At 37.9% G+C, this 23721-nt stretch overlaps 1 protein-coding gene across 27 annotated transcripts in view; it reads left to right on the top strand.

Moving 5' to 3' along the window:
• Nucleotides 1–23721, top strand: part of LOC100118566 (coiled-coil domain-containing protein AGAP005037) — a 1551999-nt gene that overhangs the window by 1204387 nt on the left and 323891 nt on the right. The window contains exons 21-22 of one of the 27 annotated variants that reach the window (XM_031921036.2): nucleotides 23173–23284; nucleotides 23361–23716. The exons of the other annotated variants lie outside the window; for them this stretch is intronic. Coding sequence (XP_031776896.1) covers nucleotides 23173–23283 — 111 coding nt within the window. The 3' untranslated portion in view covers nucleotide 23284; nucleotides 23361–23716. Of the gene's footprint in view, nucleotides 1–23172; nucleotides 23285–23360; nucleotides 23717–23721 lie in introns of those variants that run through there. 27 annotated transcript variants of the gene reach the window in all.

Raw genomic sequence — 23721 nt, 5'->3', positions numbered from 1 at the left:
ACAGTAGTCACAGCAGAAGCAGCTCAAAAAACAGACCAGATGACAAGTAATGTCAGGCAACAACATGCGAGCACACCTGCAGTAAATACAGCAGGACATGGGGTGCAGCAACAACAGGCAAAGTATGCAGTAGAAAATGAGAGGCTCAAAAATAGAATTAAGAACTTGGAATATCTAGTACAAGAATTAGTTTAAGTAAGTAAAGAAACCACTGCCTCGATACTGCAAACAGCGAATACGCAACCGAGCAAACAGGTGCACTCTCAAGACACGTTTAATATAAGGCACATCGTACCAAATGCGCATAGCACCCGTAATTTGAGAATGAATTCAGCAGCGTGTATTTCTACCCGTAGCAGGGGTGAACCCAACTAATCGCAAAACGCGGCTCGTCAACAACAACAACACTTGCGGGGGGATCCTAGGAAGGGGGTCTCTCAGTCTACTCTAGCAACTTATTCGGGACCGGGTACTCCTACCCGTTTTCGTGGAGCAGCTCACGCCAAGATATCGGGAAAATAGCCAGAAAAAGAATATCAAGTTCGACGGGTACAAGAATAGCTGTACCGAAGAATTTATTCAATGTGTCAACGAATGTAGAACGTCATCTCATCTGGACGAGGAAGATTCACTGAATGCCTTGTTGCACATACTGACAGGGCAAGCGTTAGTCTGGTGTAGACAGCTGCGACCCACATGGTTAACCTGGAATGATTTTTGCCAAGCAGCCAGAAGAAGTTACGGAGCAGATCAAAATATACAAATGCAGCTATTAGCAGAAGCACAAGCCCGCACGTAGGGGAAGAAAGAGGATGTCAGAGACTACATCTTTGCTGTACTGACCATTCTGAGTCGTCTATACGTACAACCGCGAAAGAAAGTCTAGCTGGGCATGATTTACGATAACATGCTAGCTGAGATTAAAATGCTAGTGCCAAAAAGTAAGATCATCAATTAAGATGCGCTAATAACGCTCGCTAGAGCAGCTGAAAAATTGATTTATGATCGAGATCACTGTAAAGATCCATTGCCACCAGAAGTGTGTCTGATGCCGCAAGTGGCCTACAAAAAAGAAAACGACACGCTGGGGCAGAAAACCGCGTACTTCGATACGACTTTTAAAGAAGCGCTAGCGCAACTTAGCGCTCCTGGCAATGCTAATTCGCAAGGCTCCCAGCCCCAGCTGGCGATAAAAGATTGAGGATACAGGCGGAAGGGCAAGAGAGATCAGCCTAAAAGTACATGTATGGTTACCATTGAAGAGGTGTTGGATGAAAGAAAACCGCGACAAGAGCCTGCTAGTAATCACAAGGCGAGTCAAGCAAGCCATGGTTTAGCCTAGCCTCCAGTCAAGTGTTATGGCTGTGGTTGGCCCGGCTATTATATGAAGTCCTGCCCAGAATGTTTGTTGAAGGCACCCTAGGGACCTCAAACCCATCTTTAGGGCAGACAGGAGGTAACGAAGTTATGCCATTGAAAGGAGATTCCCCTTCTGACATAAACTGCAGTCGCTGGTGGACTTAAGTTGAAATTGGCGGATTACGACTGCCCGCCCTTTGTGATTTAAGGGGCCGCCCGCACTGCCATTGGCCCTATTGGCATACAGATAGCTTCAGCTTGTGGCCAGTCAATAATTCCGTATACGGGGCCAGGTGCGAAACTCGTGAATGGACAATTAGTGCCAATTTACGGTCACGTAGAGTTGCCATTGTATCTCCTCGGGCAGCACCGCTATTTAAAAATCATGATTATGTGTCAGTTGAACTCAGAATGTATCCTAGGCACTGACTTTCTGCGGGCGTTCAATGCTATACTCCTGCCTAGAGAAAATCGACTAAAGATTGAAGGAGTAGAGAATTCAGTCCCTTTAGAACTGTCCACTCTTATGGATGAAGTGGCTAATGCTCTAGATGTAACTCCTACGCAGCGAATTCGCTTAGAAAAAGTTTTGAATAGATGGCTTCCAGAAGGAGAAACTGTATTGGGTTGCACGACTTTGATTCAACATGCTGTAGAAGTAGTATCCGCAAGGCCCATTAAACAGCGATACTATCTAGTATCAAGAAAATTAGAGGAGGAAATGCATGCTCAAGTGCTAAAGATGTTAGAAGCAGGAATAATACGACGATCCAATAGTGACTGGTCGAGCCCAGTAGTCATGGTGCGAAAATCTGACGGTACCTACAGATTCTGCATCGACTATAGGAAACTCAATACTGTCTCTAAAGCAAGTGCGTACCCGCTTCCATACATAGATGCTATTTTAAATAAGTTGCAGCATGCTCGCTATATTTCGACCATCGACCTCAGCTCAGCATACCACCAGATTCCGATGAAGGAGGAGACATGCATAGAACTGCTTTTACAGTGCCTGGATTATGCTTGTTTTAGTTCATTCGGATGCCTTATGGGGTAGTCGGTGGAATAGCAACCTTTCAACAGCTGACTGATAAAGTTATAGGGCCGGAGTTAGAGCCACATGCCTTCTCCTACCTGGATGCTATCATTATCACGACCGACAACTTTAAAGAGCACCTGCATTGGCTTGATGTAGTACTCAAGAGAATGAGAGAAGCCGGTCTAACGATCAACAGAAAGGAGAGTAAATTCTGTTGTAGAAAAATAATGTTTGTAATATGTGATGTCGTAAGAGTCGTTGTCAATCGCAATGGTTTTCGCCCTGATCCTAGTAAAATCGAACCTATTATGAAATACATGGCACCCAAGAATCTAAAGCAGTTACGCCGATTCCTTGGAATTCCAATTCCTTTGTGGTATCGGAAATTTCGAGACAATTTTGCGAGTATCGCCGACCCGTTGACATCGCTAACCAAGAAAGGTGTCAAATATCATTGGGGCGACTTGCAAAAAGCAGCATTCGAGCAGATAAAAGCGCTGATCGCTTCTGCTCCAGTTCTGCACCGCCCATATTTTGATGACCTATTTGTTATTGAAACTGACGCTAGTAACACAGGCATTGGGGGTGTGCTAACTCAGACCATTGATGGAGACGAGAGAGTCGTGAGTTTTGCAAGCCGTTTTCTATCGAAAGCGAAGCATAATTATTCTGTTACTGAACGAGAGTGCCTAGCTGTCATATGTGCAATCTGGAAATTTCGTCCTTATGTGAAAGGCTATCAATTCCAAGTCATCACCGATCACAGTAGTCTGAAATGGCTGTGCAATATGCGCAACCCGAATGGACGTCTTGCTAGATGGGCTTTCGACTCTTGAGCGACAAGCATACGACTATGACATAGTTCACAGAAAAGGTTCGCTCAACTATGTCCCTGACGCCTTGTCGCAAATGTATGAGGATAAAGAAAGCGACTAAATGCCAATCTTCTCTATTTAGCCCAACGATTCAAGTTGCAAAGACGGCTGGTACGATACGCTGATTGCTCAAGTTTTAGAAAAACCTTCTGAGCATCCGTACTACAAGGTTATAGCAGGCCAGCTATACCACTATCGTGTCAACTCAACGCTTAAAGATATTATCGAGGACCAAAATACTTGGAAAATAGTCCTACGGGCGGATAAAATTCCTCTAGTATTGCGAGAATCGCATTGTAAGCGCACAGCGGGACACTTAGGTCAACGCAAAACGTACGAGCGAATCACGAGGTATTACTGCTGAAAGAACATGTATAGAGACGTCAGCAACTTTGTTTGCGCCTGTGCAGTTTGCCAACAGTGTAAGGTAGAACAGCTGCTTCCGGCTGGACTAATGGGCAAACGGAAAATCCATGGGCCATGGGAAGTTGTAGCTAGCGACATTATGGGGCCATTTCCTCGTTCTACCAAGGGATACTGTTATATCCTTATTTTTATGGATACGTTCACTAGGTGGATTGAAGTAGTCTCCATACGCAAGGCGGATGGTAATGCGGTCAAGAAAGAACTTAACGAGCAAGTCTTTTTACGCTTCAGTGTACCTGACGTATTCTTATCCGATAACGGTACCGAATTTCGTAACAAATTGCTTGACCAATTTCTGAAGAAACATGGCACGAAGCACTATATTATACCTCCGTATCACGCCCAAGCGAACCCTGTAGAGTGGGTTAATCGCACATTCAAGACGATAGTTACGTCTTTTAATGAAAACCAACATAAAAATTGGGATAAATTTATACCCGAGCTGACATTCGCTTATAACACGGCAACTCAAGAGTCTACGGGAGTCAGTCCTGTTTCTCTCAATATGGGACGACATATGACTCCGCCACATAATACTAAACGAGCAGAAGAGCAAGCCGCTCGAGAAGCAGCAGAACAGCTTGCACTGAGTAAGTGGGAAGAGCAGATGCGCCAACTTTTTGTCCTACAGCTTATCACCGCAAAAAGAGTGCAACGTGCAACAGAACGACAATCAAAGTATTATAACGCGAGATGCCGACAAGTCGAATTAAAAATCGACAACTTAGTCTGGAAGCGTAATCGCATTTTGTCATCGGCTGTTTAAGGCATCAACGCCAAGTTAGCTCCAAAGAATCCGGGACCGTTTAAAATCACTGCTCGCCTGGGTTAGGATGTCTACAAACTCGAAAGGAGCACTGGAGAGGTGTTTGAGAAGATCCATGTCGTCGACTTAAAACGCTACTTGGATGGAGAAGAATCACCCACCGATGAAGACCTTCAAGAGGAAATTACTAGCGAAGATGCGCAATCAAATGATCAGGTTGTAAACGTGGATGCGCCACGTAAGCGCGATAGACCTAGGAAAACGCGCGTAGTTGTCGCTCGCCGTTCAGTTAGAGTCACGAGTGCGAAAAAAGCTAGTATCCCTCCGACGGTTGACGCTCCTCCAGAGATTAGTGAAGTGAAACGCGGGTGACCGAAAGGCTCTACGAAAAAGCTAACTCCGCAAACAGATGTTTCTAAAATCGGCTCGTGTCCCCTTTCTTTCTCCTGTTTTCCGTTTTTTTTTCTTTTTTCCATTTCTCTTTTATATCACGGATGAGGTAGACGGTATACTAATTTTAGATTTTCCTCCCCCGGGTTTCCCCAACTAGAGTCCTACGAGGATATCGGGACACGATGAAAAGCTGGAGGCCTGGACGGCCCGGGTTGACGGCGACGAGGCTCTGCAATGAACAGAAATCCTCGACGAGCAGGGCCGGCGTAGGTGGACACTTAAACGTGCAAAAGTCCCTCAACAGGCAGAGTCCACTACGCCGAGCCGCGATGCCGTCGAGGCAGAAGCAGTTAAGTTACCGCCGTCCATAACCCCTGGCCCCAGACCAGAGCCCCCGCAAGGAATCGACGCCCCGCAAAAACCAGAGTCCTCGCAAAAAGTCGACATCCCGCAAGAAGTCGACATCCCGCAAGAAGTCGACATCCCGCAAGAAGTCGGCACCCCGCAAGAGATCGACGTCACAAGCGAGAGCTCCGAGACTGCAAGACCACCGAGCTGCTGGAGCAAATGCGGTGCGCCAAGATACGGGCCGTGAAATTGGAGGGGACGAGGATGCCTCGCTGTTACGTGTGCGGTCTCGCTGGTGTGATGCGAGGCAGGAAGTGCCCTCGCCAGAATGAACACATCCTCCTGGCACAAAAATGATAAGCGATTATGCCCTGTAGGTGATGACAGCGTCTCACCAAAACCATCAATTATCTGTTAGATAATACATCTGTAAAGAGAATTAAAGAGTTTTTTTTTCAAATAATTTTTCCCTACCCTATTTCAATTCTAGAAGGTAATACATATTTTCTTTCTCTTGTAACTGATGTTCAGTTACAAGAGACACATCGGTTAAAGAACGAAGTTTTTTTTCCAGTTTTCATTACTTACAATTTTCTTTTATTTTGAATTCACTTAATTTATTTCATTTTATTTTGTATTCCCTATTTTTCATTATTATTCATAAAATTGCATGCTGGTGAGAGATGTTTTAGAGAGCTGATACGCCTTTTGGCTACTCAGCGTCTGGAAGGGGGCAATACAGTCTCGCGCGAAACTCTGACCGTGTAAGACGTGTTTATCACTGCTCCCGAAGAGCGTTCGCTCGCGTGTTTACTTTCTGTGGAATTCATGTATAAGTCAAATTCTAATGATAACACTTGAAAATATTCTATAGTCTTTTCATCTACACTCTATCAAGTTAGTACCACAGGTGCCTCAAATCAGAGGCTACCTGTGGCACAAAATCCTCTCTATTAAATAAGAAACTAAAAAATTAAAAATGTCAACAACAACGCAAGAGGTGCAGTCTGCTGCTACCTATGCCAATATTGTGCAACAAGAAAAATACCCGACTAAGGAACAAGCAATTGTTCTAAACTCAATTGAAGGGTTAACAATTGAAGATTACTGCATTGCAATTGGAAAAATAGTTCTTCCCATCAACATCAAATATGTTTCAAGAATTTCGCAAAGGAGAACTTGCCTGTACTTAAGCTCCTCGGAACTAGCAGACAAACTCGTCTACAATGTAAAAAAAGTTACAATCAAAGAGCACACTCTCGATATAAGACCTTTATATACCAAATCTAAACGGATTCTCATTTCGAATGTACAGCCGCTCATTCCAGCAGCTGTTATAGAGAAGGAGTTAAAAGAACGAGGCGTTACGCCCCTCTCCAAAATCACGCAAATTAAGGCCTCTTCAGTTACTAAGGAAGGCTTCTCACATCTAATGAGTTTTAGAAGACAGATGTATATACACCCTGATGACATCTCAAAACTGCCAGAAACTGTTAAAATAATTTATGACGACATGACCTTCTGGATTTATTTTTCCACCGACAAGCTTACGTGTTTTCTCTGCAAAGAAGAAGGGCACACCCAAAAATACTGTAGAACTATAGAAACAAACTACGCCACGCAAACTGGGATAGAGTCAACAGCGAACAACAATAAGCATCCTACACCAGCCAATCAACTACTTGACCCGGCAAATAGGATGCAAGAGGACGATAAGTATAATATGCCTCCTCCTCCTACTCCGACCAAGAGACCTCTCTCATTAACAACCGATTCAACATCCAGCAATATCAAGGACAATCCAGATGAACAAAAAGATAAAATCAACAGAAAGCTACGAAAGAGAGCCAAGCCTTCAGAGAAACCGTCTGAAAATAAGCCGGCAAGTAAAGTGACTCATACCATAGAGGAAATTAAAGAACATCTAGAACCAGCTAAAAGCTACATCGAGTCAAACAGCGAAGAACACCATTGGAACCTAGACGCACTGGCAAGTTTTATCCTGAAAACATATGGAAGATCCGACATAAAAAGTATTGCTTCGGATTTTACAACCGACCTCTCAGGACTTCACAATAGCTTGAGCGAAATCTATAGCTATATTAACAACCGACATATGAAATCTCGTATTACAAAAATAAAGAATCGGCTTATCAATTCAGACGATAATGAATCATTGTCGAATAGTGACCAGCTTCTTGATATCGACGAACCCTAAATTAATAGAAAATACATCTAGCTGTGTAAATGAACCCAAAAGACACTTTTCTCAAATTACTTTTTTGGAACCCTAGAAGTATCAAACCGCGCAAGAATGAACTGGGCCACATTTTACAAGAAATAGACATCCTAGTTTGTGTGGAATCGTGGCTTAAACCCAAGGATAATTTTAAGATTGCAGGATTTAATACCTACAGGAAAGACAGAGAGGACACCCAAGGAGGAGGTATTCTCTATCTTATACGAAAAGACATCAAATTCTCAGTGATAGTTCAATTCCCGACACATGTGCCTGACATTGAGATGGGAGGGATAAGATTAACAAACTTCGAGCCCTCCTTGGATCTACTCGCATGCTATAAAATACCTGGAAGCACGCTTGAGCAACACGAATGGAATGCGATCACTGGAAGCACAGACAACAACAATACTATCCTCATGGGAGACTTCAACGCTCACAATCAACTATGGAACTGCAGACTTACGGATTCGAACGGTGAAAGACTATATAATAGTATGACCGACAATAACCTTTTCCTACACAATCATAACACACTCACGCACGTGAACGCGCGAACCAATTTCAAATCAAATATAGACCTCGTTTTCTCTACCATTAGCTTAGCAGACAAGGTCGACGTTAAAGTGTACGACGAAACTTACGCATCCGACCACTATCCTATTTTGTTGTACGTAGACGCTCGGAAACACGCGTATCATAAACAATCTTACAGATTAAAGTCACTTAAAACCGATTGGAAAAAATTCGAAAATGAACTAACTGAATACTATAGTAACTTCTTTAAGAATGAGTATGATACGTTGTCCCCGTCAAAAAAATATGATTTTTTTGTAGACGCTATTACAAAATCGATTAAAGTGGCGACACCACGAAAGAAAAATTATAACCACAAAAAGCGGATTAGTAACCCCGTTCCCTGGTGGGACCCTGAATGCAACAAAATAAAAAGACTGAGGCGCGAATCTTATAAAAAATGGGAATTATCTAACAACCTCGAAGACCTGATCGATTACAATAAAAATTGTGCACTCGCGAAACTAACTTTTAAAAAGAAAAAAATAGAGTATCATAAAAACTTTGCAAAGTCTCTCAACTTTAGAACAAGCCAAAAGCGAGTCTGGAATACATTTAAAATTTTAAAAAATAGTTCGATTAAAATAAAATATCCTACGGTAGAAGATGACTATAACGAAAAAGCACGCAGCTGTTTGGATAAAATCGCTCCTCCTTGGGTAGGCGTCGACGCGGATTACATACCTTCGTGCGATAATAACTTATTTTTCGACGTCCAGTTTTCTTTTTCCGAGCTTAACATAGCATTAAGCTCAGGTAAAAAGGACTCCTCCCCTGGAATAGATGGGATTGACTACGAAATTTTACGCGCTCTTTCTATAAAATACAAACTGCTACTCCTTGACATTTATAATGAAATGTTTCAAGAGAGTGACTTTCCAACCACTTGGACCGAGTCGATCGTTCACTTCGTAGATAAACCAGATGGTAGCGGGCTAAGACCGATTTCATTAACCCCCTGCCTCTCTAAACTATTTGAAAGAATGGTTAAAAATCGACTTGTGTATTGGGTCGAGATAAATAATATCATCCCCACAAATCAGTCTGGATTTCGCAAAGGGAGGTCATGCACAGACAACCTGACAAACCTCACCCTCGAAATACAAGAAGCACTGGCTAAAAAAGAGGATCTCCTTGCTGCTTTTTTAGACGTTTCTGGGGCATTCAACAATGTGCTAAGCGATATCCTACTCAATAAATTAGCGGAAATTAAATGCTCAAAAAAGATGATTAGATATGCAAAGTTTTTAACTCGCGAGAGATGGATACACACACATATCGAGGGTCGAGAACTAATAAAAGTTAACAAAGGTGTCCCACAGGGAGGGGTTCTAAGCCCGCTTTTTTACTTAATATATGTCGCAAAGATAGCCGAAAACGTACCCAAGAGCGTCACTATTTCACAGTTTGCAGATGATACAGCTATCTATTCACGTATAGTCCCATTTGTAAAATGCAAAAGCATCATAGAAGAAGCGGTTAAAGTAGTCCAACAGAACTTATATAAACTAGGCCTCGAGCTTTCGCCTGCAAAAACAAACTTAATACACTTCAATAATAAAAATATCTTACCGGGTGAAACAGCTATCTACATCGACAACTGTGAAATAAAATCAAAAGACAATGTACGATTCTTGGGTCTTGTTTACGACTATAAGTTAACATTCGCCAATCACGTCAACATGATTTTATCACGATGTAACAGCGCCATCAATATTATGAAATATCTCTGTGGCACTTGGTGGGGATCAGACCCAGAAACGCTGATTATTATTTACAAAAGCTTCGTTAGATCGCTCATGGAATATGGTATTTTTCTGTACTTCCCAAAAACAAAACAATACGCAAAAAAAATGGAACAAATTCAATATAATGCCATTAGAATTGCGCTTGGCTATAGAAGGTCAACTCCAACCAATGTTATATTAGCCGAATCTAAGCTTACTTTGATCCAGGAGCGAGCGAGCTTTCTAGGCGACAAATATTTCGGTAAAATCCTATCCAACAAGAGTAGTCTAATTTATGACAAACTAATGTACGTGACAGAACCATCAAAAAAGAACGACAGGAAAAGAATTCTGAACCAATGCATCAAAAACATGACCACAATAGCTGACTCAATAGATACACAGTGCAAATACACTATGTTCTTGCACGATTTCCAGACAACTATCACTTCTATTCCAATCAATACCAACCTCGGAGAAAAATTAACGAAAGATCACTCTCCAAATTCAACGATCAAAACTTTTGTAGAAAAAAACAATATTTTGGATATTTACACTGACGGTAGCAAAATACCAGGCAATAAAAATGTTGGGTCAGCTTGTGTGGTTCCGAAACTCAATCTAGAACTAGGTAAAAGCATTAATAGGTATGCTTCTATATATACAGCAGAATGTATTGCACTTTATGAAGCCTCCGAAATAGCACTACAACACGATAACCGAAACGTAGCTATATTTTCCGATTCCAAAAGTGCGCTGGAGAGTTTGACAAGTTCTATTACAGGCATACATACTAATCCCTTTATTCTTAAAATTAAGTCTAATTATAACCATTTCAAAAAAAAGAATCCACAAAACGAACTTTATTTTTATTGGATACCAGCACATGTAGGAATAGAGGGGAACGAACGGGCCGATACCGTAGCCAAAAGAGCCACTGAAAAAAACTTCTCAAACTACTCTCGCGTGCCTTACTCCGACATTTTAGCATCAGCCAAGAAAACAGCATTCGTCAATACCGATTCAATTAACAAAGAACAGGCCCAAAAGAAAGGTAGAGAATACTTTGAAATGTATAGGACTGAAAATGTCAAACCCTGGTTCCACAAATCAAGCCTTCCTAGAGACTACATAGTCACAATCAACAGATGCAGAGCGGATCATTATAACCTCGCTGCATCTTTGTTTCGAGTAAATATTGTTTCGAGCGCCAAATGCGAATGTGGCTATGATTCAGAAGACCTTAATCACATATTGTGGAACTGTCCAATATTCGAGGCACAAAGAACAGTACTATTGTCACGTTTAAAAAAAGAAAAAATGTTCCCACCTTTCACAATCAAATCCTTTCTTGCCACACTAAAACCGAATGTACTGCAGTTTATTTGCGATTATTTCAAGAACTGTCAATTAAACATATGATACTCAATCTAAGTTTGTAAAACATAATCGTAAGGCTATTATGTAAAAATTACTGTATTTACATGTATATTATTTTTTGTATTGCTGTATAAGTTCCACGTGGAACTTGGGTAAGCTAAATAAAAAAAAAAAAAAAAAAAAAATAAGGACTTTTTACGTCCGTAATCAAGGCACAAAAATACTCATTTTTTTCATGGGATACAGTTTGACAAGTGATCAATCGACATAATTTTTATGTGAGGTGTATGTTTAGTTTCAGATATATGAATATAAAAAAAATTACCTTTTTTATTTTAATATAAACTAAATTAGTAAATATAGTAAGAATCATAATCTTGATTATTATAAAGGTAAGAGGGTGTGTTGAAAGGATGGTACTTTTATATGGTAAAAGTATTTAATCAAAGTAGTATGGAATCATGAAGATTTGTATATATACTGTTAGAATCAGAAGAGAAAATTGCACTTGCTTATTTATTGTAAAAGTACAAGCCTAGCAACAAATATAACGTATTGTAATACGACGCGCAACGACTGGCAGGCGCGCGCCACAAACACACACATGTATGTCTCCCCAAATTCCAACAAATGTTTTTCAAAAAAAGGCCATAAAAAAAATTGAGAAAATAAAAAATAACTGTTTTTCTCGAATTCAGAATCTAAAAATATATATATGCATGTCAAATTTAATTGATATTGACGGAGTGGTTCCAAAAATATTACTGTATACGTACACATTTTCTAAAAACAATTGATTTTAACTTCTAACACACCAAAAAGTATTTCCTGGAAGTTTTGACGAAATTCAAAATTTTACTATTACAAAACTTCCTCCAGGAGGAAGCTTTGTAATAGTAAAATTTTGAGTTTCGTATATATATATGGATAAATGAAAATTATTTTAAGATTGGTCCAAATGAAAGAGAAGCTGCTACTAATTATTTGTATAGATATGCTGATTTTTGTAAAGCTACCTATTGGAGAATATAAAATAACAAATGCTGGATGCATTCATGCATATCACAAGATGTAATAATAATCTTTTTTTTTTAAGTTATTTGTTTGTGAATATGAAATGACGAATGCTTTATGCATTTATGCATATCACAACATGTAATCTGCAGTTTTAGTCTAGATGAAAGTTATGCTGCGATTAAATATTTGTGCAGATATAACCTTTTTCTTTAGAGCTCTGTGTTTGTAAATATGAACTGACAAATGTTGTATGTATTCATACATGTTACAAGATGTAATCTGCAGATTTTGTTCAGATAAAAGGGATGATTCAAATAATTATTCTTGCAGATATAATATTTTTTTTAAAGTAATTTTTTGTGAATGTAAAATAACGCACATGCATCTCAGAAGATGAAATCTGCAGTTTTGGTCGAGATAAAAGTGATGCTGCCAATAGTTTCCATATAGCACCCAATCTTTCGGCAATATTTTCTGAAGGTTGCATCGGCAGATTCGTCAGATTCGAAAATATTGTACCAGGGTTATATAACCTTCGGAAGAAAGATTGGGTGCTATATGGGTAGCACTTACATAAGTTTATCGGTAGGGAAAGATAAATTAATATTGAAAAGTATGAATTTTGTTAAACTAACCGTAACTTATAAATAAATAGATGTCTTAAAAAAACATTACAATAAATTATACTTTGATTAATGTATTATATATGTTTACTATTGTTGGAATATTGGCAATCCCACGCGACATCAAACCCTGTCCGATGGCGCCACAGCGCCCAAGATGTTAAGCCGTCTCATTCACGTGACCCGCCGCTGAGCCCGGCGGCGCTTTCTACTCGCCGCCTCACTGCTTTCCAGCTCCTTGACCCAGCAACACGCTCTCTGCTCACATCAAGTGTCTAAGCCTTAATGTTCTTTTCAAGCTACAATGAACCCACGTTTATTAATCTTACTCCTCTTGTGAAGTGTTCTTAATTTGCGTATCACCTTATTCCCGCTCGCGTCTAGAAAATACTTATACATCGACAACAATTATATATATATATATATATATATATATATATATATATATATATATATTAATACAAGCCGTGCGACTGCACACCTCAAGCCCTCGTAGAAAATACGTCATAAGATATGGCCAGTGAATAACTAGTACCCATATTTTCTTAGCATAATATGTCATGATACTTTGACATAATATGCCCACATTATGTTGAGTACTTGACTCCACCAATGGGTTTATAACCTAAGATCCGTAAACTTAATAATCAAATTACTTTTTAAGCAGTAAATTTTAAAATCATTTACGTTTGATTAACCAAAGTCAAAAGGTTAGGCGCGTTTGATGTTTTGCGTATATCATCAATGTCAATAATTATTTTTACTGTGAAATTACAGATTAAAAAACAACTGAAATCAATTAAAAAAAGTCAAGTATACAGTCATATTATTTTATTTATAAGACGACTAACAAAAAATCATTATGTTTAATTAAGGGCACGTCACCTCCAGGAGGTTGATTTCCCGGTCGGCGATCCCTCGGTGATGGCCAGGCGATAGCAAGCGGACGTTAGCCGCTGGTGCAGCGCTATCACTCGTGCGTTGGCCTGCCAAATGCTCCCTACAAATGCGTGCTGTGCCCGGAGCACCACGCTTTCCTCCGCGTATTCTTGGGTAACCAGACGTCTGGGGTAATCAGGAATTGCACAAAGGAAGAAACACTCGCGTGTAAAGTTAATAGCAAGAAAATATATTGTCTGAATCTGAGTGAAATACAAATTGATACAAATTCGAGAAGACAACGCTTGCGCGCGCAATTGCGAGGAGGACGCACGCGGTTTCTGAGGCGAAGCCGGGCCGAAGATATGGTGGCGACGAATTTCGGCCTTTGACGGCTTCGTCCCAGATATTGATGGAGAATCTACTTACTAGGTCGCTGGCCGAACGATATATCCCTTGTCCTTACGACCGTTGACAGCACCGGGAATAGTTGTGGGCTGGGGTGGATCTGGAGGTTTCCCTCCAGGCAACTAAAGCTCAAAAACACACTTGTACGCCGGTACGGAAAAACGGCTCGCCGAATGTTGACGGTATCGGTAGCGTAACTGTTAACACGGCCAAAGCGAAAACGAGTCTGAGCGCGCTCGCTCCTTGCGGAAAATCTCCTGACATCGTCGCCGCTGACGTCGTCTGCTATCCTCGAAATCCTAATCGCGTGACATACAAGCGCGCGAGATCTAAAATCTTAGCGCTCGTTACAAAGTTGATGTACACAAATGAAATATGCGGAAAGTTACACTTGCAATTAGACAACACGATAAACAAAATGTAAGGGGCATGGCAAGTTACGTAGTAAGTATCTTGAGAGTTGTTTGTAATTGATCAATATATTACTTAAGTTTAAATTACCAATCATTTGACTGACCCCTTAATTAAACATAATGAGTTTTTGTTAGTCGTCTCATCCTACTCTAAAAAAGAGAGGAATTATCATTCTATTCGTTCTCTGATTGGTCGTCGATTGGCTAATAAGATTACGAGAAAGATGGCGGGACGCATATGATAGTTTGTTTCCAACCTATAAAAATGTTTAATATAAAGTAGAGCACGTGGTGCGCGCATTTATCATGCGAGTAAATAAAATAATATGATTGTAAACTTGACTTTTTTAATTGATCTCATTTGTTTTTTTAATCTATAATTTCACAGAAAAAATAATTATTGAAAACAGACAAATTACATTTATGAAGGAAGTGGGAAAAGGAATGAGTAGCCGGGTCCTTAAATAAAAAATGCAGCAATTTCCCGGTTAAACTAAATATAAAACAGTAACTTGCTTAGGCATAAAAACCCTCACGGAACAGAGGGAATAGCCTGAGCAAGCTAGTGAAATAGAAATTATTTATTTATCAAGTAAATTAATGAATTTATGTAAACATAAAATACAAAAGTCAAAACTTATTATCTAATTTAACTTACGCAGTAGATAATCGATCCTTATATTTACAGAGCACTCGCTTACCTAATATTTCGGGGATCAGCCCCTACAATAACGCCGCAAATCGCAAATATCGGTGCGCTGTACGTGACGGACCACCCTCTCTTCTAGGTAGATTGTCGATCGAGAAGATGGAGATATCTCGGGGTGGCAACGCCCAGCACGTCACAGGGCCCCGACGTCTCGGCAAAGGGTCCAGCCCTCGCTCTGTGAACGACTTGAGGCGACTCGTCGAGTCGTCGCGACCGGGACCTATAGCGAAGATTCGCTATGCGATGACAGCACGCTTGTGTCTCGCCCACACGGAATTACAGGCACTTTATTTACACGAATTATAAAAATAAGGGAGGAATCACACACGAGTGATTCACTAACAAATATAATTCAAATTCCAGCGATTACTACAGGCACAATAAAAAAGCTACACGTGAATATAGGCTAGGCTTCGGATCACACTGCTCTCAATCGATGCCGAAACGAATCTGACGCTCTCGCGCGCGCTAATCGATCTCAGACCGCAGAAGGGCTTACGCATGCGCTCTTTCTGTTCTTCGCGCGCCATAATTAACGCGTCATCAAGAGGTGAGTGAATCAAACCATGTTAGGTGATAGATCTATTATGCGGAGACGTATAATACGCGAATAATTATTGACATTCATAATGATACGCAAAACATCAAACGCGCCTAACCTTTTTACTTTGGTTAAGTTTTTTTTTAGAGATATTATGACTTTTCGAGAGAACTTATTGAAGTATGTACCTTCAATTTGTTCTAAAAATAAAATACATAATGATGGGGTTCAGGTAGTGCACACTGTAATTTTTGTTACGGGAACATCGATATCTCCCGTGTATGGTATCCAGGTGCATGAGGTCGCTTTTGATGTCTCAAATAATTTTTTACACTTAGACAATGAATGCTATGGAACGCACTACCTCGATCGCGTCATTGTCGACCACATGTACCTGGACAGTAAACATAACTGATTTGAACATTTTTGCTCCGAGAAGTACAGTGCGTACTGACTCCGTCATCGGTCACCCGAGACATTTATGGCATTTATGACCAATATTAACACGCGGATACAAACATCTACAGCGCATAATATATATCGACAGCCTCGTCATCAAAGACCCTTGGCACCTAGACTTCGAGCGTAACCGGTTACCGCGAAACGATATTTGCATGTATGCACAAAAAGTCACGGGTAATCCACTTCCTGGGCCCTGTCATCAGTGACTCCGAATACTCAGAAAGTTTGTGTAACGACAGTGCGGCAGCTGTTCAAAAACATAACCTTAAAGTCAAGCAGACAATTTAAATACATTTACTCTACGCAACTTATATCTGTGGGAAAGCGATATCCAACTGTATTACACATAATAGCTTGTGCTGCTAACTTTACGGTCCTACCACTTTTAGGCTAGAAAACCAACTACCACAAAAGAGAAAAAAGTAAAGATACTGTTTTGAGCATTTGTGATATATGAACTTGTTTATTTTTAAACGAAACAGCTTTTTAACAAATATTTTTATTTGAAACCATAGTTTAGCTCAGGAAACATACTGATAAGCCAAAAAATGTGTCATGAAAAATCCGAACACCAATATAGAAGTAAATAGTGTCACGGGCGCCACGGCTTCGTCTGCTTCTCAAACTCGCCTTCGTGGCGCTACCGCACCACTTGATAAAAGGATTTTACAATAAATTTTGAAAATACAAGGCAATGTGTTAAGAGTAGTAACCTAACCTTGAATATTCATACATACAAATTTACCTATAATCACACTCAACACTTACTGACATATATGTATACTATTCTTGCATGCGTGCTTTTATGCAAGTGTGAATATTAGAAAAAACATAAGGTGAAATTTGTGTATTTAAGATTATCAACGATGAAGTGTAAAAGTGATGATCTTGACAGATATTCTCCCAACTCAGTGGGGGAGTAAGTCGCAGGCAGTATCTATCATTATATAAATGTGCGCAAGGTTAGGTTGCCATTTTTAAAACGTTGGCCATAATTTTTTGACATATTATGCCCACTTACCGTCGCCTGTTAACAGGGACACATGGCCTCGATATGACCTACAATCTGGCTACTGAGCAAAAAATTCAACATATCTCGGCCATATTAGCCTCAATTTTCTACGAGGGAGCTGATGTGAATTTTAATATTTTAACGTTTTTATCAATTACCTATAGTCATCCCTATTGATAAATCTCAAATAAGAGCTGTACTATTAGGTATACTCCTCCATTAGGTTTACTTCTAAAATACTCTTATAAATGTAACATCCAACGATGCTACAGCGCTTATTTAATATAAATTACACCTTTAGCCTGCACTTTCGTGCAATAGCTGGGTGCTTTGAATGATTGTTTAAAAAGGATAGAAATGAAAAGAAATCTTCTAGAAAATAACCCGGACTTACTCGGATTTAAGTTCTAGATGAGTGAGAGAGGGATAAATGACCCGGTGTTATCGGTTCATTTACCCAAGCGATAGTTTTAGGCAGGGGTAGAGAAGGTTAGGATAGATAACTAATAATTACTTACTTTTATTTGCTGTTGACTGGACCTCGTTGAAAGATGTTGGGTTCGACAAATAAAAACACCGAACACACGCAAATTCTATTCGATTTGAGTTATATTTTAATAAAATTAATGCGACTTAGCGCAAATACAAACAAAAATTTATATATACGCGACTTAGCGCAAATCTAATGCTACGCGTACAAGCGCGTGAATCTAACTATTCGCGTACTAGCACGAATCTAACCGTGCTGACTGAGAGCCGGGACCGAAGTGATTTTGAATACTGAAGTTCGGCAGCACGAAGGGCCTAGAATCCTCCCTCCTCGATGTTGTTGGGGTCTCGTTCCGCCTAGATGCCGAAAATTAGCGAGTGAGAGAAGCCGTTATATTTCAGCTTTCCCTCACTTACGCCGATTTTCCGCATCTCTCCTCCTACGTATCGTAGGTCAGGCCCTTCGGTCCGCCTACGCCCTCTCCTCTACAACCGTGGTTCACGCAAATACCGTTGCTAACGCGCACGCCAATTTGTGTCGAATTTTCCAAGCATTCTGTTTATTGTAAATGAAGGTTAAATGAAATTTTGTGTGAAATAATCAATGTTAAAATGTTAGTGCTTGTAAAATTCTCTACAAACCGATACCAAATAACTATACTTAAACTTAAAAGTGAAGCCTTTATGCGCATTATTCTTAAGAAAAATTATAAATAAATGAATTTATTATTGAATTTACTAATGAAAATTATACATTTTATTTGTCCGCAGCCTCAATATTTAATTTAACTACTTATTATTCTTAGAGTTTAATAAATTTGCAATGCATCGTTATAACAATCGTAGCTTCACACCGACCGACTATTATAACTCTGCCAAATAATATACCTCACTGTAACAATCGTAGCTTCACACCGACCGACTATTACAATAAAATATAAGACAGAAATAAACAAATAGACATTTGATCCATTCATAAATTATGCACAAGAAGCGAACTGTATAAATCGAAAAATATACAGTTTAGTGCCAAATAATAAATAAATAGATCGCGTTATCAGTTTGTTGTTTGAAAAATTATAATTATACTACAAGCTGCAAACAAACTATGCATTTATATATATATATATATATATATATATATATATATATATATATATATATATATATATATATATATATATATATATATATATATATATATATATGTAGAACTATCCCACCAAATCTGTTGCTAAAAGCGAACGTATGCAATTCAAAAAAATGCATAGTTTATACAATAGCCTGATGTAAAATAATTCTAAATAAATATTTTGAATTTTAACAAAATAAGTTTTCATACTTTGACAAAAAGCGGAAAATTCCGGGATCAGTACACAGCTGCAAGCGTGCGTACTTTCGGAAACTGTCCCTGCAATAAAAAAAAAGGTCCGAGCCTCGTAGGCTGTCTTAATTACGGTCGCTCTAGACGCTGCCGATAGCTTGAGCAAACGCAGCTGCTCGTCATAAAATTGTGCTCGGTCCGACGCGCCGAAAATTTTCTCCTGCCGACTAATGCGCAGAAAAACTTTACTATCGCTATTCTAATGCATCCGCTGATGCCTCGCGTCGATGCGCGCAGCTCAAGAGATTTACGATAGGGATATCTGTCCCTCGCTTTCTCTCTTCAGGCCCGCATTTTCGAATCCATTTTGAAAATGCGTCACGTACGCATTTATGCATTTAAAAAATAAAATTTTAAGATTTTGAAAAAATTGGAAAAATCGCACGACGTGACATAAAGTTTGTTATAATTGAAAATTATTTTTTAAATAGTAAAACCGCATTCAAAAATAGATGCATTGAAGCATTCTTAACTATATTTTGATTTTAAAATATTAGATATGAAAATTTCAGGTGAGAAACTCATAGTGATTCCACAATCAATATAGTGTCATTCGATTATTGACAACTGAATTTTATCTATTTATAAAATTTTTAAAATTAACGTTTCGCATGTGTATCGGACGTTATTTTTCAACGAAGCGTGCGTAATAATCTATTTTACGCACACTATATCGAAATATATTTTAAATATTAACTTATTTTATAATGTAGATAAGTATTAAATAAAATAATAATTAAATTAATTGATCTTTATATAAAGATATAAAATATAATTGAAAGATATAACTACTATTATAGAATGTAGACTGTATTGAATATATTTATTTATACTCGACGGTAATTAATTCTCTTGGAACGTTTTTGGAATAGTGCTTTTGATTGGTTAAAATTTATTAATCTGGCAATCTGATTGGAGCATTTTAAAAACGTTTGACACGTCAAATAATGAAATATCATTACAATTAATTTAACATCTCAAGAACTGAATAGAATCCAAAAAATGGCGGTGTCTTTGGGCACCTACATTCAAATCTGTACATAATAAAAGTGAGACTCACTCTAATCAAGCACCTCAAAGGGAACACAATCCTATTACGTCCACGTCGTTGTTCCTGGGTAACGCTAAAGTTAGGATATAAATATGGACTGCACATAACATTTGATATTGCATTTTTGCACTTTTGACCTTACAAAATGGCTTTAAAGTCAGCAAAGCATAATCACATTTTAAGTCAATTATTCTCTTAATGTTTATTACAATAACAAAATGATAAGTCTACGAAAAAATTGAAAGGAAAATCTTAGGCTGATACTTCTTATTTGACCTTCAGTTGACCTTCTCAAGGTCACTAAGGCAAACTTGAAATGTCATTTCCGACGTAATTTTTTCCGCTGCTCCGTATTCCGAATTATCATTTGTATGGTAGCGGATACACGGAAACTCTTTTTTTTTATTCTAACATAATTTATATTATTATTATTTAAACAGAAGTCTGATACAGCAGGCGCGAAAAATTCACCGAGAGTAAAGAGATAGAATGTAATAAGTATGCAGAAAATGTATATGTTAAACAGTAGCTTTAGCTGCAGATTCAGCTGCAGATTTTTTTTCCGTAAAGAAAGCCGGTGGAAGCAGATAATTGCGAATTCTGAATTTTGGCCTTTAAAGACAAATTGTACCTGGTATATGATACGTATTAACATTGTTTTGCATTTTTGCTTCCTCCTAGAGGAAGCTTTGTAATAGTAAAATTTTGAGTTTCGTCAAAACTTCTAGAAAATACTTTTTGGTGTGTTAGAAGTTTAAAAAACGTATTTTTATAAAATGTCCGTATGGATGTGTATGTGTGTGTGAATGTATACTGTAATATTTCTGGAACTACTTTGTCAATATCAATAAAATTTGATATGCCAAATAGATTTAGAGGAATAACAAGAAACAACGACGAATTTAACATCGGTGACAATATCTATAGCTATAGGGAGCACTGAGCTTATTCCTCGCTGTTATAATATATACTACAGCAGAGCATACGATTGCCCTTTTGCGTCTCGACACAGATTTTAGCCTTTTTGCGTGTGTGAATTATTTATTTAAAAACAATCATAAAAGCATTAACATACTGTATATTCAATCAATATTTTATTTATTGGAACTACGAATTTAGTTGGAGGAAGCTACGTGCCAATAAATTGGCAGCGGTTTTACATTACAACAAAATTTATTAAATAGTATTATAAAATTCTTAAACAATTTTAAATGTATTTAAAAAAATATAAAATTCTATTTTTCCTCTTAAGGACATGCTGCGAGTAAAATTAAATCTGACTTTAAAGATTCTTTACCATTGTTTTGTTGCATATTTGAAACCTTAAAAAATCAGTATTTTAAATTAAAAAAACGTTTATTCTGTAAGATACGAACGATTCACGCATTTTTCGTATCTATTAATCAAGACTAAAGTAACTCTTTTTTGACCGACAGGCAAAAAGGTCATTTTAGGAAGCAAAATATTATATTGTGTACCAAGGGCGTAAAGTGGGCTTTTTGAGGCCGAGTGTGAAGTTTGCAGTACAAGTCGAGTACTGCAACCACACGAGGCTAAAAAGCCAGCTTAGCCCTTGGTGCATACAACATTTTTTGTAACACATTTACTGGTTTTCATGTTTACACACACGCACACACACATATGTACATAATCATATACACACACATATATACATATATTTGATGTGAACTATTGACCATTTGCTTTAAAATATTTTTAAAAAATAAAAAACGCATGCTGTAATTTTTTTTGCTTGCTGGTAAAAAAATGGTATTTTGCACCCACTTAATAGGTACGAAAAACGCTAGAATCATGCTAGTTTTACAAAAAACACTTTTTGTAACAGAAGCACGATTTTCGCGTTTTTCTGACTTATTAAGCGGGACTAAAGTAACTTTTTTAGACCCGCGGGCAAAAAACAAAATTTAGCGTGCGTTTTTCGTTTTTTTTTGCCTCGCGAACATTTTTTCTTTTTCGTTAGTTTGGCGCGATGATTTTTGAATTTTGTCACTGTCCGTAAGATTCCAAGTGGTTTTTTCGGGCTAAAATTTTACGAGGATACTTCGTACACCTGTAGTTTTGGTATGGATGCAGTGATATTAATTTAAATGTTTAGAACATTTTTTATACACAAAGATGATTTTTTTTTATACACAATAAGCAGAAAAAGAAAAAATCCAGTATTTTTATGGCCAAACATTTTCTACGCATTTAAATAAAAATCCCTATAGTAAAAAAATTCTCAAAACATTGCACCCAGTGTTATAGTGGGTAAACAGGGACAATTCATTTTTTAGCACGGTAAATTTGAAAGTTCTATTACTTAATGTCACTAAAAAAAAATTTTAACTTATTCCCTTCAATTTCGTAACTAGCAGGGTCACCTCACTCCTAAGGTCGCTTGGTTGATGTTAGGTATAAATGTTCATAGCTCCAAGGAAAATTTAAAGAAGATGATATTCTAATGATATACATACATCTTTTTGTTTGGTAAATATTTTAGTAGTTACTATGGTAATTACTTTTTTTGTAAATTTGGTTGATTAGAAAAAAAGTATTTACTTCAGTACTTACTATTTCTAAAAATTCTGTCTTATCGATCTATATTATTTAGTTATGTTGATGGTTTCACATTTTCTACGAAAAAAACAACAACATATCGTTTGACTACCTATTAACCTAAACATCGCGACCGAGAGTGAATTATCGTTTAGATGCGAAAATGCCGAAGACATAAAAAACAATTCAGAGAAATTTGACGATAAGTCATAAAGTTAGGCTCATTGAACTGATAAGAGCCTATCCTATAGTCAATAATAAAAGCAAAAGTAAAGCCTGTGGGGATGCTAAAGAAGAGGTAAGGGCTGGGATTTCTCAAAAATTTAATGCAAATTCGACTGTACAGTACCAAGTAAGGAAAACCCAAGTTTTATTTATATAGAGAATATAAATTGTTGAAAATATCGTCAGTATCTATGTCCATACAAGGTTATAGTTATTTTTTGTGTTAACATCTAGTTTTTAGTGTTTGTCTACGTGTTTATTATATTTTTTAGAGAACCGTTGATCAACTCGTAAAATTTCATTATAATGAGAAAGATTTGATTTTTCCGCCTATTGGGAAAGAGATCAGTGATCACAATCACCGAGTCAGTTTAAGCCTATAAAGTGAGTTTTCTTTTTGTTATATTTTCTGTTTATTGTGTTTCATAGTTATACTGCATTTTATTTGCTTTTTGTACAGCTCCGAAATCCTCTTCATCCATAGAGATGAAAGAAAATGAAGATCCTGGTACGAGTTCAAAATCAACGAGCGTTGGTAAAAAAGTACATTTACTATGATATTTTCGAAATTTTCTCGAAATCAGAAAAGTTTGAGAGTTTATGAACCACCTAAACCAAATGTTGTATTGAATTTAAGTGATCTTGATAATATAATGTATACAATGAACGTTCGAGTATCTAAATTTTTTGTTACTTATGTTTTTCTGTAGTATATTTCAATTAACGTTCTTTTAAATTCGATTGTTTTTCATGCAACTTCATATTATTGATTGTAAATAATAACTGTCATTCTAAATAAACCTATCTTTGAGTGAACATCT

This window comes from Nasonia vitripennis (assembly GCF_009193385.2).
Source record: "Nasonia vitripennis strain AsymCx chromosome 1 unlocalized genomic scaffold, Nvit_psr_1.1 chr1_random0005, whole genome shotgun sequence".
Classification (NCBI taxonomy): Eukaryota; Metazoa; Arthropoda; class Insecta; order Hymenoptera; family Pteromalidae; genus Nasonia; species Nasonia vitripennis.
This window is presented reverse-complemented; position numbering and strand designations above follow the sequence as displayed.